The sequence below is a fragment of the Oryza sativa genome, chromosome 3 (assembly GCF_034140825.1).
Source record: "Oryza sativa Japonica Group chromosome 3, ASM3414082v1".
NCBI lineage: Eukaryota > Viridiplantae > Streptophyta > Magnoliopsida > Poales > Poaceae > Oryza > Oryza sativa.
This window is the reverse complement of record NC_089037.1, coordinates 11,649,819-11,665,316: the sequence shown is the minus strand read 5'-3', so window position 1 is coordinate 11,665,316 and position 15,498 is coordinate 11,649,819. Positions and strand designations below refer to the sequence as shown.

The window sequence follows — 15,498 nt, the reverse complement described above, 5'->3', positions numbered from 1 at the left end:
ACTGAGCATTTGTACCAATTGAACTTTGCCAAATGATGCACCTCTATCTCTATGGCTACCGTTATTTTACTGGGTTTTGCTTTCGGGAAATATTGGAGTTGGAAACAAAACCATATAGGTAGTTCCAATGTCTCTGTGAAACATGACAAAAAAAATCGATAGAAGTCATCTTTTGTTTATCTTGATTTCCCAAATGCTGATATTTTCCCTTCCTATGTAAATTGAGACTTGGAACTATAAATAAGCACAACAATGAACCTAATGTAGAACTTTTTAGATAATGGATTGAAAAGCATTATTGTTGTTGAAGTATACTGTACAAGTCCAAGCTTTGGATGAAACTAGCTTATACACTTGTAACAAAATATGGCATCAGGGTTAGAGGTATACCCCGCTCAATTCCTGGCCAGTGAAATCAAATAAAGGAAAGAAAAATCTAGGAGTTAATTTTCAAAACTAGGTGTAGATATTTTAAGCGATAACTGGTTTTACTAGGAGGATAATGCATGGATATACTTTCATTTTCTCATTAATTCTCGGTGCTAATTAAAAGTAACTTCATTGTGATTCGATTCCTAGGAAGTCGTCATACCAATTTTCAAGCTTCCTCTTAGCTACAAATGTTATAAAACCGGCTCTGAAATTCACACCGGAAAACGTCATAGGAGATCCAAACATGATGATGACACCGAAGCACGATATTTGGTAACGGAGTTCAGCCGTAGCCTACATATCAGGGACACTGAAACAAATTCGTTGTAAGGGTGCACCTAAGAAATTTCTAGAGCTTGGACGAAACTTTGGGTAAATGTAGTATCCTTTCTGAACGCAGCTCCTCCCTCTTTTCCACCATGCATCAGTTATCCCACTCAGATGCCTAGAGTCACTAGTCTTTCGGCCTCATCTTTTAGCTTATGTTTATGCTTATAAGCCAAAATTTAAATTTTTAACTTTAAATTTGGAGTTGATTTTAGGGTTTTTTTTTTCATCGTAGTTTATTTTCAGCCTTTGCTTTTATATCGCTAAGAACACGTATATAAAAGTTTTATTTATAAATCATTTTCCATTTATAAATATGTTGTTTCTCTTATTCCATCAATAAGCAAAACGATGGAGTACTTTAGCCTTTAGGTTTACCATGGTTTGGTTATCCGGCCTCAATCATAAAAGGAATTAAGAATACAATATACCACACCTGAAAACAATTTAAATGGAAGGGAAGATAACCTACCACGCTCGTGTGCGAATATATTGGCAACTTGGCATCCATGCACCGATAGAGGATGACCGTTTCAATGGGAGTTTTCCACTCCCGCACAGGCACCCACCTCGCAACCGAATCAATCAGTTGCACACGAGCGACGAGCTAGCGTAGCTGCTACCAGTTTGCAAGCATGCGACCATGCGTTCGTGCCCAGCGTTGCACGCAAGGCCAGAGGAGAATCTAATCGACCACGTCCTAATAATGCGATGCGATAACATCATAACAGTATTATCACTAATCTTTCAGCTCACTGAGTTGTACATATGGTCCACTGCTGGTAACATGATTGGGAACCACCAAAAGGGAAGCATCACAAACAAACTTAATACTGCAAAGAATATGATATATATTCGTATTGATGATTGATCGGTCAGCCCATGAACTGTCCGTACTCGTGCTTAAGCTACCAATTGGTGCATTTGTTTTAATAAAAAAGTATGTGCATGGGTTTTGAATGTTTTGATACCATGTTGCTGCCAACTAGGCTCTTCCCGAGCTATAAATAATCATGGTAACTAATCATGGTGTTTCCCAAAGGTAGCAGCAGGAGCCAAGAAGGAGGAAGGAAGAAGAATGGGGCTCTCACCTAGAATGCTATAGAAAAAAGAGTCCATGTCGACTCCATGATGTGGATTGGAATCAAAACTAATCGAAGTTTAGTAGTTCACTTATTGTTGGAGCGTGTCATGATCTTGTGCCTAGGAATGTTTTTTAATGTGCCATTGCTTTCGTCTCCTCTGCTGGCAGTGCACCTAATTCTTCGATGGAGATTCGGATATTGGAGAAAAACCTTCCCACGGTTGCTTCACTGCACTACCAAGTGTTGTACTGTTATCATTTGTTAATTGCCAGGTAGTTATCCCGCTTGGATTTTGAAAAAAAAAACAGAGAAGGAAATGATTTGTCGGACTAATTTGTAAATATTACTCAAACTATAAATATTTTTGCAACATTGATTGAGATTGAGATCCTTTAACTTACCCCTCTAACAAACCTCAGTGATCTACAATGATAGGGAGTTAGTCGGAGTAATTGCTTGTCATTCATCGGTTGGCACTGAGATGAGCTCATCAGTGTAAAGTGGAACACAATGTTAGAGTTATATTCTAGATGGTTTCTTATGCGGATTCCCTTCGCTTTCCTCTCCCGGTTGTGATTCTATAAGCCGGTTCGAGATGGATACGATCGGATTCACGCTGCTATATGTACTGGCGTTTTCGGTATGAATCGATATTGTTTTCTGTGTAATTGTCTCACATGGTATCAGATTAGTTTCGATTCTCGCTTCCGCTTTCTCGCCACGATCATTTCCTTTTTCGACGCGTGCGCCCTCTAACTTCTTCGCCGGTTCTCCTCGCGACGCCGCGATGTCGTCTAATGCGGAGTCGCCCTCTTCCAAAACTCCGCCGCCTTCAACGGGTTCTCTTCCACCAACGGCCACTGCTCATCAAGCCGCTGTTGATGAAATCTCCAAAGTCGCAGCTGAAGCCATCCGGGCTGCCTTCATCAAGCCGTCCACTTCTGTCGATATTGACCCTGTCACCGCCAGCAACGTTGCGGACTCTGCGGCGCGCATTGCTTCCGCCCGCAGTCCGTCTCCGACTTCCATCCCTGCTGGATACACTTATCTCCTCCGCACCGATCGACTCTTCTCCTGCGGCCGACTCGGTTTCTGGCTCTGCGGCTGCCCTGACCTCTACTGTGCCACCCGCCACCACCGAGGTCCCTGCGGCACCAACCCTGCCGGCACCTCTTGATTTGGCCGCCCTCCTCGCCAATGCACAGCTACAAGCCGGCTCGGTTGCTTCTCTTCATGGCATCCCTATAGAGCACGGACCACGCCTCCCTATTGGCATACCTGTGACAGGCCATCTCACCGGCAGTCTACCTACTGTTCCTCAGGCTGCACCAGTACTAGATGCAGAGACGACTGCCTCTCTTCACTCCCAGGCTGTCTCTGTCCTAAATGTGAAGGCTCTCGTCCCTATTACTCTCGACATTGCCGCAGCAAACTATTCCAAGTGGCGTGGCCTCTTCCTCGTCACGCTCGGCAAATACGCCCTCACCGACCACGTCTTCTCCAATGCGTTCTACCCCAACCATGCGCATTGGCTTCAAATGGACTGTGTCATTTTGGGTTGGCTATATGGCTCTATCTCCGTCGATCTTCTGGAAACCGTCATGACGCCAAACGCCACCGCTCGCCTTGTATGGCTCGCCCTCGAGAACCAATTTCTGGGAAATCGGGAATAGCGTGCGCTCCACTTGTCAGCTGAGTTCCGCAACATCATCCAAGGTGATCTCAATGTCACCGATTATTGCCGGCGCATCAAATCCATGGCGGATCGTCTTGCTAATCTCGGTGAACCAGTACAGGATCGCTCCCTTGTGCTATGCTTGCTCAACGGTCTCAATGAGAAATATGATCATCTCAAGACTCTCCTACCGATGCAACGCCCGTTCCCAACATTCATTGAAGCCCGCTCGCAACTTCTTCTAGAGGAACTCACCAAGTCTCACCGGCTCTCCAGCTCTCCGGCCACCGCCTTCATTGCCTCCACAGCAAGCGGCGGCAACCGTTCTGATTACGGGGGACTACTTAGTTATTCTTGACGACTGCTCCCATTTTGTCTGGACTTTTCCTCTTCGTCTCAAATCTGACACATTTCCCACTTTGTTACGTTTTTTTGCTTATATAAAAACACACTTTTCCACCACCATCCGTTCTATCCAATGTGACAACGGTCGTGAATTCGACAACTCTGCCGCACGTGATTTCTTCCTCCGCAATGGCGTCTCCATACGGATGTCATGCCCTCACACTTCTCCTCAAAACGGCAAAGCCGAGCGCACGCTCCGTTCTCTGAACAACATTGTTCGCTCTCTACTCTTTCAAGCCAGTCTCCCCGCCTCTTTTTGGGTTGAGGCCTTGTACACAGCCACTCACCTTATAAACCGCCACCCCACTAAAACTCTTAAACATCACACACCCTTCTTTGCACTCTATGGTACGCACCCCTCATATGATCATCTTCGAGTTTTTGGTTGCAAGTGCTATCCTAACCTCTCTGCTACTGCCGCCAACAAGCTTTCCCCTCGTTCTACCTTGTGTGTCTTCCGTAGCTATCCTACTGATCATAAAGGGTACCGGTGTTTTGATCCTATTTACAATAGGGTTTACATTTCACGTCATGTGGTGTTTGATGAGCATTCGTTTCCATTTGCCGAAAAGCCTTTTGTTGATAGCTGTGCTGCTAATCTCGATTTTTTGGAGGATTTTTCTTTACAGGACCAGCCGGCTGCACCTCCAGGGTTTACTACCAAGATTCAGGATAAGTCAGTACAAAACCCATCAACTGGATCCTTTTCCACGACTACACTACCTGCGCCAGCTGTTCCTCCGGGATTTCCTGCCAGAACATCGCAACAAATTATTCTCCAAGCGCCACATCACGCCAAAACTAGAACCAAAACAGCTCCGGCATCTCCTAGATCTCCCACTTCTCCCTCAAGCCCAACCTCGGTCGGCCCATCCTCACTCTATCAGCCATCGCCACCATCTAGACCATCGCCAACATATGGGCCACTGCCATCAACAGGGTCATCGCCATCCTCCGGGCCCAACTCGCCCTAGCCATCGCCCTCCACTTCGGATCGCTCCAGTTCTCTGCCTTGGGTGCCACTGCCGCCTGTTGTTTTTCCCACGCGCCCACGGAGTGCCCGGTTGCCTGGTGTTCCTGCGCCTCCCTCAGGCCTTGGTGTGTCTCCTGTTATAAACACACATCAAATGACTACTTGAGGTAAAGATGGAATATTCAAGCCTAATAATCCCTGGAATTTACATAGTGGTTCCCTTTCTCCTGTACCTCGGACCTACAGGGCTGCTCTTGCTGATCCCAACTGGCGCGCTGCTATGGAAGACGAGTACACTGCTCTTATGGCTAACAATACATGGGACCTTGTGCCACCACTACCAAATGCCAATGTCGTCACTGGCAAGTGGATCTTTCGACACAAGTTCCAATCCGACGGTACTCTTGACATGTACAAGGCACGCTGGGTTTTGCGTGGATTCACACAGCGTCCTGGCATCGACTACGATGAAACATTCAGCCCAGTGGTCAAGCCTGCTACTGTGCGTACTGTTCTCAGCATTGCTGTCTCTCGCTCATGGCCCGTGCATCAACTCGATGTGAAGAATGCTTTTCTTCATGGCACTCTTCAAGAGACAGTTTACTGCATTCAGCCTCAACAAATCACTTTATGGACTCAAACAAACCCCTCGTGCTTGGTACAACAGGTTCGCTATGTTTTTGCTGTCCATTGGTTTCACTGAAGCTAAGTCCGATACATCTCTCTTTGTCTATCGTCACGGTTCCGACACTGTCTATCTCTTGCTATATGTGGATGACATTGTTCTAACAGCTTCTTCATCTAACATTCTTCGTTGGACAATTACTTCACTACAAAAGGAGTTTTCCATGAAGGACCTTGGACCTCTCAATCATTTTCTCGGCATCAATGTTACTCCTCATTCAGGTGGCTTGTTACTCACTCAACGACAATACTGTCTAGAAATCTTGGAGCGTGCAGGCATGTCAGATTGCAAACCTTGTCTTACACCTGTTGACACTTCGGCCAAGTTCTCCACTGAAGGAAGTCCGTCTGTCTCTGATCCAACGGATTTCCGTAGTCTCGCTGGTGCTTTGCAATATCTGACTTTCACCAGACCTGACATTTCATATGCCGTTCAACAAGTTTGCTTGCATATGCACGATCCCCGTGAGTCCCATCTTACTGCTCTCAAACGGATTTTACGTTATATTCGTGGCACTTTGGAGTATGGTTTACATATTCAACGATCATCGTCCTTTGATCTCATGGCATATTCTGATGCGAATTGGGCTGGTTGTCCCGACACACGTAAATCTACCTTTGGATATGCTGTGTTTCTTGGTGACAATCTCATCTCATGGTCCTCTAAGCGTCAGAATACTGTATCTCGTTCTAGTGCTGAAGCAGAATATCGAGCAGTTGCCAATGCAGTAGCAGAAACCTCTTGGCTTCGACAATTACTCCATGAATTATATGCTCCACCCTCCAAGGCAACCTTAGTTTACTGTGACAACGTCAGTGCTGTATATCTTTCAACAAATCCAGTTCAGCATCAACGAACGAAGCATGTCGAGATCGATCTCCACTTTGTTCATGAACGAGTTGATGTGGGAGCAGTTCGAGTTCTACATGTACCAACTACATCACAATACGCTAACGTATTCACTAAAGGCTTGCCTAGTCCAGTTTTTAATGAATTTCGATCCAGTCTTAACGTCCGTTGTTCTGACGTTGCGACTGCGGGGGGGTGTTAGAGTTATATTCTAGATGGTTTCTTATGCTGATTCCCTTCGCTTTCCTCTCCCGATTGTGATTCTATAAGCCGGTTCGAGATGGATACGATCGGATTCACGCTACTATATGTACTGGCGTTTTCGGTATGAATCGATATTGCTTTCTGTGTAATTGTCTCACACACAATGTGCCTAATTTTCACTCCATATTTTGCATGATATATTACCGATGTGCTCCTGCATAAGCAAGCAAAATGGCGAACACCTCGAAAAAGGAGAGGGTTTATAAAATACATCTCCCTGCAATTATATCCACCAGCCTACCACATGATATTTTGTTATATTAGCAGCAACTGAAAACCAGGTCCCTGGTGGCCTGGTCGTCACACAATTTGGAGTACAGCTACAGGCAGCGAGAGAGAGAGAGAGCTCCGGGAGGACGGAGGAGCCAGAAATATCCAGAGCAAGTACACGGTTGGCAGGGTGGCCATCCTGTCCTGTGCAGAGTCACACACTCTGCCGCGAGCCACGGGGACGGATCGGCGTCCGAGCGGAGGAGAGGAAAACAAACCAAACCAAACGAAACCAAACCGGGAGGAGGAGCACGACGAGGTGGGTTGTGGCCGCTCGCTGTTTCCACATGACACGGCGCGGCTCGAGGAATGTGGATGGCGCTACCTGCGTGCAGCGCGCGGGCGCGCGCCGGTAGAGGAGACGACGCGGGGGGCCATCTCATCCTCACCATCTCTCATCTCTGCTCGGGGACACGCCATGTGACGAGGTGTGCGCGCCTCCCGGCTAGCCCTTTGCTCCGACAATTATTGGCGGCCGCTGCATCTGCATGAGCGGACACGCGCCGTGTCGCCGCCCTTGCTGCTGATGCTAATCCAATAAATCTCTCCCACGGTGTTTTCACGGGCTATATAGGTTGGAGTACGATCTAAAGTAGTAAGATGGTGATGATGAGCAGCAGTTTTGGCCTAGCTAGGCGCCTCGGTCGCACATGTCAAACAGGGGTAGTGCACTCTGATGAGAACGAAATGGGGGAAAAAGGCACGGGGTCTTTTCTGCCTGGATCGAGATTCCAGTGCTGGTGCCGAAAGAAAGGGGAGAAATCGTACAGGCATCATGTGTGGAAAGGGCGGCGGAATCTGGTAAAGAGTGGACATGATGCTGATGCTGTTCTCCGACAATGCTAAAAGGAGTGGAGCTTAAGTATGGTTGGCAAATCATGGCGTGCTTTAGCTGCCAGCAAGATAATTGTTGCGACTTGCGAGAAGTAAGCCGCAAATTATGGCATAAACTTGAAAGCATATACACATGGTCTGAGCACTCAAGAGAGTCACAGCTCAAGTTTTTAGTCAAGTCGCTCAAAATTTCCTCCTCATCCACTGCAAACCAAAATAAAAGCAGATGGGGAAAGCTGGTACATTAGTCACGCACGACAACAGCACACAAGCAACAGAGCCTACCAGAGCATCATATGATCAGATCTACCCACTTGCAATCCAGTAAAAAAGAACAGAGAAACTGACAAACCGATGGAGTAAAGCATTCCTTCCTCGTGATCAAGCTGCGCCACCGTGGTTACCATCCGCTGCATTTTCTGAAGCAAGGTGGCCCACCGTAGGATACCGCTCTTTAAACTTATCTTCCCAATCTTGCAAGACCTCTAGCTCGTCTGGACCAAGGCCATCCAAATCTCCAGTGAGGTCAATAGGGTCAAACGACATCAATGCAAGGGCCCGAGTTGCATCCCTCCCAGCAAACAAGGAATATGGTCCTTGAGGACCATAAAAGAGCCTGGGAGTTAAAAAAAAAAAACTGAGAACACAATCATGAATAATGAAAATAAAACTATTGATGCATGATGACAAGCACCAGTAGGATCTAACTGCATCTCAGAGCTGTTGTTCAAGAGCAAATTATAATAAGCATCAGATAGAGCTATGCTTCTGACAAAATACAAGCATTTCTTTTATGCACGATGTAATATATTAGGAGATCTCATTTTAAACCTCATGTGGACGTGGAAATTGAGAAGTATGTAAGCACAGAATTGACAGTTGTTGCAGTATATTGCGCAAGTACCAGTGCGTTTATGACTCTAATCCACAACATGGCACTTGTGGAATATTTGTACAAAGGGTCCAGACCTTCAGGTACATATACCTAATTCTTTGGCAGTACATGGGGATAGTGGATACCCAACTAGAAAACTACAGTATGAGCTCTAGAGTCTAGACAGCATCAACAAATAGGAATATGCTTGTTGTCTGTTGAAATAGCAGACTATCTACTCCTAATTGCAGGCTGCAGGACAAACAGTTCACTACTAAACAACAGTTGCAGATAATGTGCCAACTAGAATATACCATTTGCTAGACAAACATGGACTAAACAAGGAAAGACCACACATGATAAATTGGGATCAATGAGACAGCAAGAAAATATGTAACTTAAGGAATAGTAAGGTGGTCTGGTGGAGACAAGGCTACAAGCATCCAAGCATAAAAAATATTTTTTTACAAGAAATCAGAGGAGAAATAAACAAAGAAATAGTACATCAAAATAGGTGTAAGGGAGCATAGGAAAAATGGTAGAGTGAAATACAACAAATGCTAAATATGGTAGTGTATCGAGCCAGCTGTTTCAAACAAATGGTCTAGTTATTCTCTAATATTAGGCAACACATTTAAGCATCTGTCTGGTGCACAAAAGAAAACTTAAAGCTCATCAAATCAGTAGAGCAATAAATAGGCAATTAGGCAGTAAGTAAAAAAAGGAGTTTAGCTTTAGAACTTAGAGAAATGATCCAACAAGACAAGAGTATCACAACCCTTTTCATCTAAAGTTCGACAGTACCCACTAAATTTCTTTTGCTTTCACATTGAAAGGTTGTGTAACAGTACAAGGCATACATGGATCTGTTATCCCACATTGTACGAGCAGTTATATTTTGAATTAGGAAGTTCCATGAGACGAATGTTACCAATACCGATATTTTACACATTAAGCAGGCAGCACTAAGTAAAAGCACTAGGAACAATCAAGGAAGCTAGGATGGTGTCATAGCTAACTAAAGTGGACCAGAGGTTTGAGGCTTGTGCAGACGATCCAATATTTACAGAGCCACATATGTCCCACTACAGCATTTGTTGGTTGCGGATATGCAGCAAGTCATTTGAACCAACGCCCTTGGTGGTAGATATAACTTCAACTCTCTAGTCTAAGTTTAATCCAGGATAATCAAACGCACAACAACATCCTTACAATAACCCTAGTGAGAACCAGCAAAACCATGCCAAGTTGATGACTGTTGCTCAAACTTGCATAGACAATAGGCAATTTCCTCGTTACTCGTGTAGAGTTCCCTAAACCAATTTAATTGCAACAACAGCTTACTAAGCTGATAAGACCCATCGACCTACTACCTCAGGGCTCGCATGTCTGAACAAATGGAATGTCACACCACCAGTTTGATAACCTACTCACAAGCACTCTATGGTCCATGATTTCACATACTTGGAAGAGCTCGTAGTTTCTTACCACTTTGAAACTTGCTTAATGGCTACTATACTAATGCTGCTGCCTATTCGTTTCATCTACTTGTTCCAGCTTAGATGTGTCTTAGCAGTGTGAAATCAGTTCAACAGCAATCCTAGTCTGCCGTAAACCATGACCAAATCAGAGCTTAGTAGCAGTAAGATTCAATCCTCACCTCCCGCGCGTGACGTCGTAGACCTGGCCGCGGATGGCGATGAGGATCGGCTTCGCGGGGTCCTTGCCGTCGTAGGCCGCGAGCTGCTCGAGCGTGATCTCGCCCACCTGTACAGGGTCCGGATAAGGCACAAACGCCCCCGCCTCCTCCTCCTCCTGCTGCTGCTGCTGCTCTTCCTCCTTCCGCTGCGGAGGCGGCTTGGGGGGCGCGGCGTCCGGGGCGACGAACAGGGAGGACACGAGGAGGTAGGTGGCGAGCATGAGGGCCAGGATGGTGACGGCCGCCGCCGGGGAGAGGCCCGTGTAGGCCTGCACCGCCTCCGCGATCCCCTGCGCCGCCATTTAGGGCTTGGGGCGAGAGAGGGAGGAGGGAGGAAGAAGAGACGAGAGCCTGCCTGAGTTCGGAGTAAGGAGGGTAGGTAGGTAGGTCGCCGACGCGATGAACACGGCGGCTTTAGCGGAAAGGGGCGGGGGAGGAAAGGTGGGCGCGGCGGCCAACACGGCAGAGTAGCAGACGGGCACCGCGTGCGGAGAAGAGTGGCTCGGCCGCGGGCGTGTGCGTGCGGGCGAGTCGACGACGACCACCACCACCACAGTACCACACCACTCGGTCGCGGGCGTTTATTGGGCCAGCAAACACGGTATTGGGCCTGGTGCGTGCCACCGAGTTGTGGGCTTGTGATCTGTAGGCCTTGGCGTGGCTGTGGGTTTCGGCCTTTTCGGGTCGCCCGGAGGCCGGAGTGGAGCGGATCGGATCGTGATGGAAGAGGACGGCCCCTTTGGTGAGGAGAGGCAATGACATCGTCGTCGTTGCGGTTTGTTAGTGTTTGGGGTTCTGGCCGGCGCCCTCGCCTTGAGGAAATTCTGGTGAGCTTCATTCTTCGCCGTCGATCAATCCGAGGAGGGAATTCTGGTGAGCTTCATTCTTCTTCGGTATGTTGTGTGATTTTGGATTTGCCCTTCTGTTGCTGTGTTTTGATTTGAGATTTGATGTGTTCTCTCATTCATATTTCGTTCAATACTCTACTTTTCTCTCTTTTTTTGAGATGGTTAAATATTGTGCCTATGTTCTACTTTGCTCTCTTTTTTTGAGATGGTTAAATATTGTACCTATGTTGTGTACCGCAGTACCGGATAGAGCTTTTGGTTTTTCTACGATGTATTCTGCTATGCCTGTTCATCTTTCTTTAATTCTTTACAACAAGGTTTACTATTTCGGCACGAGGTTAACCATGTGGTCATAGTGTTGTAAATCATTAGGTTCTGCCTGAACATAAGAAACAAGTTAATATCGTCAGTAAAGCTTGAGTCTAGACGGTCAGCGATTCACAAGAAAATGCCTACTAGTATCAAATATGGAAAAGGAAATATCCGTAGCATAAGGATTCATCCCAAGCAGTTATTAGTAGTTTGTAATATTCGAACAAACAAATAAAATACAGATAATATATAAATAATAAAAAGTACCTACTTCTACCCAGAAAGAGTTGCACAAGTACATTGCTGTTATAAGCCACTTGAATCAGGATATTCAGTATTTAACTCCAATGACTTGCCATGCACTTCACTTTCTGACTTACAGCTACAAATTTAATGTAAGTCAAATTGGCCTTTTTTGTAAGAGTCAGGTCAGATTGTCATTGGCGATTTCCTCCACAATAGTTCAAACTTGAATTGATTAAAAATACCAGGTAATTTTCCTCCAAACCGTTAAAAGAGCATGTGACTTATGAGCATTGACTAGATATTAACCGTACGTTTGTGGACCTTAGCCTTCTCAGCATCAATGATAGACTCCACCTGTTTAACAGCCCCCTCAAGATTCCCTTCAGAATTGACAACTACATAATCAAAATTGTTCATGCGTTTCACCTCTTCTCTGGCCGTTGCAACTCTGACAAGAAGCATATCTGATGTTTCTGTTTTGCGGTGAATTAGCCTTTTGACAAGTGCCTCTTCACTCTCTGCAACCAAAAAGATGAAAATTGCTGATTCGCCAAGAATCTCTCTCAAGGTTGCTGCTCCTTGAATGTCCACTCTCAAGACAATATCATAACCTTTCGCCATGTAATCACGGATCTGGGCACCAAAAGTATAATATGATTAGTTTATCCAAATGGACCATTCACCCAATTTTACTTAAGCATACCAGAACAGCAACTTCTAGGATACATGAATGCCAAGATGTCCTTGTTCATTTTGCCAATTGACTCAAAGTAGCTTGCAGTTGCATACAACAGAAGTAACAAGATGCTGGAGACAAAAATTAGGTGCATAAATTTACAGCGTTAATGATTCGATATATGCTGGAAACCCTCACCAGCATGAGGAGGTTCAAGCAACCATTTTAGTTTCAAAAAAAGGTTCAAGCAACCATTTCTTTTGTAGTAGAAGACAATAATTTATACAGGCTAAGGAACTGGTTTAACTTATTTGTTTCCTTTGGAACAATAGTTTGATTAAAGTGACATGAACAGGCCAATTCTCATAATATAATTTATAAACAATTCGGTATACACTACTTTGTAACATTCCTTTACTTATATGAAAGACTCAGATAGTAAGTGATCATATGTCGTCTCACCTCTCCCCATTCGATAAGATCTCTAACAGAAAAAGGGGGAAACACCTCAACAAATTAATCAGTTTATCAAAAGTTGTATTTGTATTCCCTAAAAAACCACATCCCCCTCCTAAACAATCCCTAGCGAGGCCCTCTCTAACATTCTTGGCAAGTTGACAGGTCCAATTTAGCCAGGAGCAGCCCAACGCAACGACAGACAGCAACACAGACCACAGCCACACATTTGCTAATGTGCTGTAGGCTGAGCATGATGTGTGTCTGGGGCAACAGCTTGATGTTTTTGCAAAAAAAACAACCTTTTTTTTGGGTAGTAACGCACAGGGACTAAAACTAGTGTAAATGGGTTGAACTATCCTGCTTGGCAATTTTATACAGCCATTGGACAATTTAAATATGCATGACAAAGATCGCTGAAGAAGTTGATGTCAAGGGCAAAAATAGGCATAGTGTTGTTAGTTTTTGTTATAAACATGCTTCATTATAAAATTGGTACACAGAAAATGTTTTAGGAAAACTGGTATTCCAAGCCATGGGCATGTGTGTTGAATCCAATATCTCGGTTATCAGTAATTATTTAGATTATCAAGTTGTTATACATTGCATATGCAAAATATCACTTCTTCAAGTAAAAAGTAAGTAGTAATATTTTGTGATGCACTCAGTGAAACGTTTTGAACTTCACTACAGATTTGCCACAATAATACATAAAAAAACAACAGTTGAAAGAAATACAATATCTTAGACTAGTCACAACTTCTAATATACATTTGTCTTAAAAGGTACTTGAAATATTTTTATGGTGCTTATTTTCAGATACATGAAAAAAATGATGTGTATAGATTTATCTGACAGATCCTTTGTTGTGTGTATGTATGTGGTTGGGGGGTGTTAGACTGGCATTTGTTACCAATACAGTAAAGTTGCTAATCAGCACAATTTGAAAAATTAGTGTCACCTTTCTGAAGACACTTTACGTCAACAGTCAACTCAAACAGAATAAGTGCAGATGAGAAGTCATTTTGCTAACCAAAGCAATACTGTTAGCATAAAAATGATGCACAGCACCCTTTCCTTTCAAGTCCATCACCACCCTAAAGTACCTGAAAAGTATTGGCTTAAGCTCTCGACCAAAATACCTATTTAGAAGAGCTTACTCAAAATCTTTAGTGAGTTATTAGTACTCCCTCTGTTTCACAATGTAAGTCATTCTAGCATTTCCCACATTCATACTGATGTTAATGAATCTAGACATATACATCTATCTAGATTCATTAACATTAATGTGAATGTGGGAAATGCTAGAATGACTTACATTGTGAAATGGAGGAAGTACCATTTAATGTAAATGTAACGAAATTCCAGTAATCATACAAGATATTCGCTAACCCATTTGAAATAAGTATAAATGCATATGCAAAGCACAACCAGAACATTATGAGAATCAAAATTTCACAAATAATAGAAATTCCCTTTTCCTGAATTGAGCCAGTCCTACACATGCAACTTACGTATCAACATCAATGTGAACTGGGTGAAGTCAATACACCATTCTGGTGTGTGTTACCTGCTGCTTGGGGATCCCCTTATACTCCCCATAGACAAGTGCGTACTCGAGCAACTCCTTCCTTTCAATCATCGTGAGGAACTCCTCCTTGGTGACGAAGTAATAGTCCTTCCCATCAACTTCACCGGGCCGCTTCGCTCTGCTTGTCGCGGTGACAACGAAATGCATCCCCTCCCTCTCTTCTTGCAGCCTCTGGTGAACAATCCCAAACCCAGCATTGTAAAGCCGAAGGCAAAATTGAACCCAGCAACACATCACAAGTAGGATAATGATTGCAATTGCAAGGTCTAACCTGGATGACAGCGTCCTTGCCGACGCCGCTGGGCCCGCTGATGACGAGGATCATCGGCTGCGGCGGCGGCGCGAGCGGCTCCGAGCTGAACGTCGTGCCGAGCGCCGCCTCCAGCCCCCGGAACAGCTGATCCTGCAATGCCACAGCGCGCGCGCATCGCATCGTTAGGTGGATACGAGACCCGACAGCGGCGCAATCAGCCACACGACTGCATGAGCCAATACCTTGTCGGCGCCGGAGGGGGGCGGCGGGGGCGGGCGAGAGGAGTGGTGCCAGCCGGAGGAGGAGGAGGACATGAGGCGGCGCGGCGGCGGGCGGGGCGCCGGAGGGGTGGCGGGCACGGCCCGCGGAGGAGGGAGGGACCTGGGGAGAAGGGGGGAGCGCGCGAGGGCGGAGGAGAACCTTCGCGTGAGAAGCATCTAGAAGGTTCCGGAAGGAGGGGAGGGGAGGGCAGAGGAGGGCGACGAGGAGGGGAGCGAAGGGGGATGTGCTGCCGATGTGGGGATTGGAGTGATTTGTTTGGAAGGGAAGGAGAGGGGTTTGGGGGGTTTTGAGGACGCCCGTGCTGTGAGATTCGTGCGATGCATCGGAAGCAAGGAATTAAGATCAGAACCGGATCCTGATAAATAGACAAGCAATTCCTACTGGTCCACTTTTTTTAAAAAAAAAACTACTGTAGGTCCAAGCACAAATCTATGGGCCTATTCTGATTACTGCCAAAATCAT

The 15,498-nt window shown here is 45.4% G+C and overlaps 2 protein-coding genes across 2 annotated transcripts; both read right to left on the bottom strand.

Annotated features, from left to right (window-relative positions):
- Window positions 1-7,971: 7,971 nt before the first annotated feature.
- LOC4332675 (probable steroid-binding protein 3) lies at window positions 7,972-10,924 on the bottom strand. Its single transcript, NM_001417617.1, has 2 exons — window positions 10,334-10,924; window positions 7,972-8,415 (listed from the first exon to the last, which is right to left on the bottom strand). Exons 1-2 carry the CDS (start codon window positions 10,672-10,674, stop codon window positions 8,181-8,183), a joined length of 576 nt encoding a protein of 191 aa, NP_001404546.1. The 5' UTR covers window positions 10,675-10,924; the 3' UTR covers window positions 7,972-8,180.
- Window positions 10,925-11,687: 763 nt separating this feature from the next.
- On the bottom strand, window positions 11,688-15,294 carry LOC4332674 (guanylate kinase 2, chloroplastic/mitochondrial-like). The gene is made up of 4 exons (NM_001417616.1): window positions 14,997-15,294; window positions 14,773-14,904; window positions 14,481-14,672; window positions 11,688-12,411 (listed from the first exon to the last, which is right to left on the bottom strand). Exons 1-4 carry the CDS (start codon window positions 15,189-15,191, stop codon window positions 12,073-12,075), a joined length of 858 nt encoding a protein of 285 aa, NP_001404545.1. The 5' UTR covers window positions 15,192-15,294; the 3' UTR covers window positions 11,688-12,072.
- Between the last annotated feature and the right edge of the window lie 204 nt (window positions 15,295-15,498).

Bases quoted from the DNA above. Each gene is read 5' to 3' on its own strand.
- LOC4332675 (NM_001417617.1), bottom strand. From the start codon at position 10,674: ATGGCGGCGCAGGGGATCGCGGAGGCGGTGCAGGCCTACACGGGCCTC. The intron at 8,416-10,333 runs GTGAGGATTGAA...TTTAACTCCCAG, and splicing joins TACGACGTCACGCGCGGGAG to GCTCTTTTATGGTCCTCAAG.
- LOC4332674 (NM_001417616.1), bottom strand. From the start codon at position 15,191: ATGCTTCTCACGCGAAGGTTCTCCTCCGCCCTCGCGCGCTCCCCCCTT. The intron at 14,905-14,996 runs GTATTGGCTCAT...GTGGCATTGCAG, and splicing joins CCCCCTCCGGCGCCGACAAG to GATCAGCTGTTCCGGGGGCT. The intron at 12,412-14,480 runs GTAACACACACC...TTTGGTGCCCAG, and splicing joins AGGGGATCCCCAAGCAGCAG to ATCCGTGATTACATGGCGAA.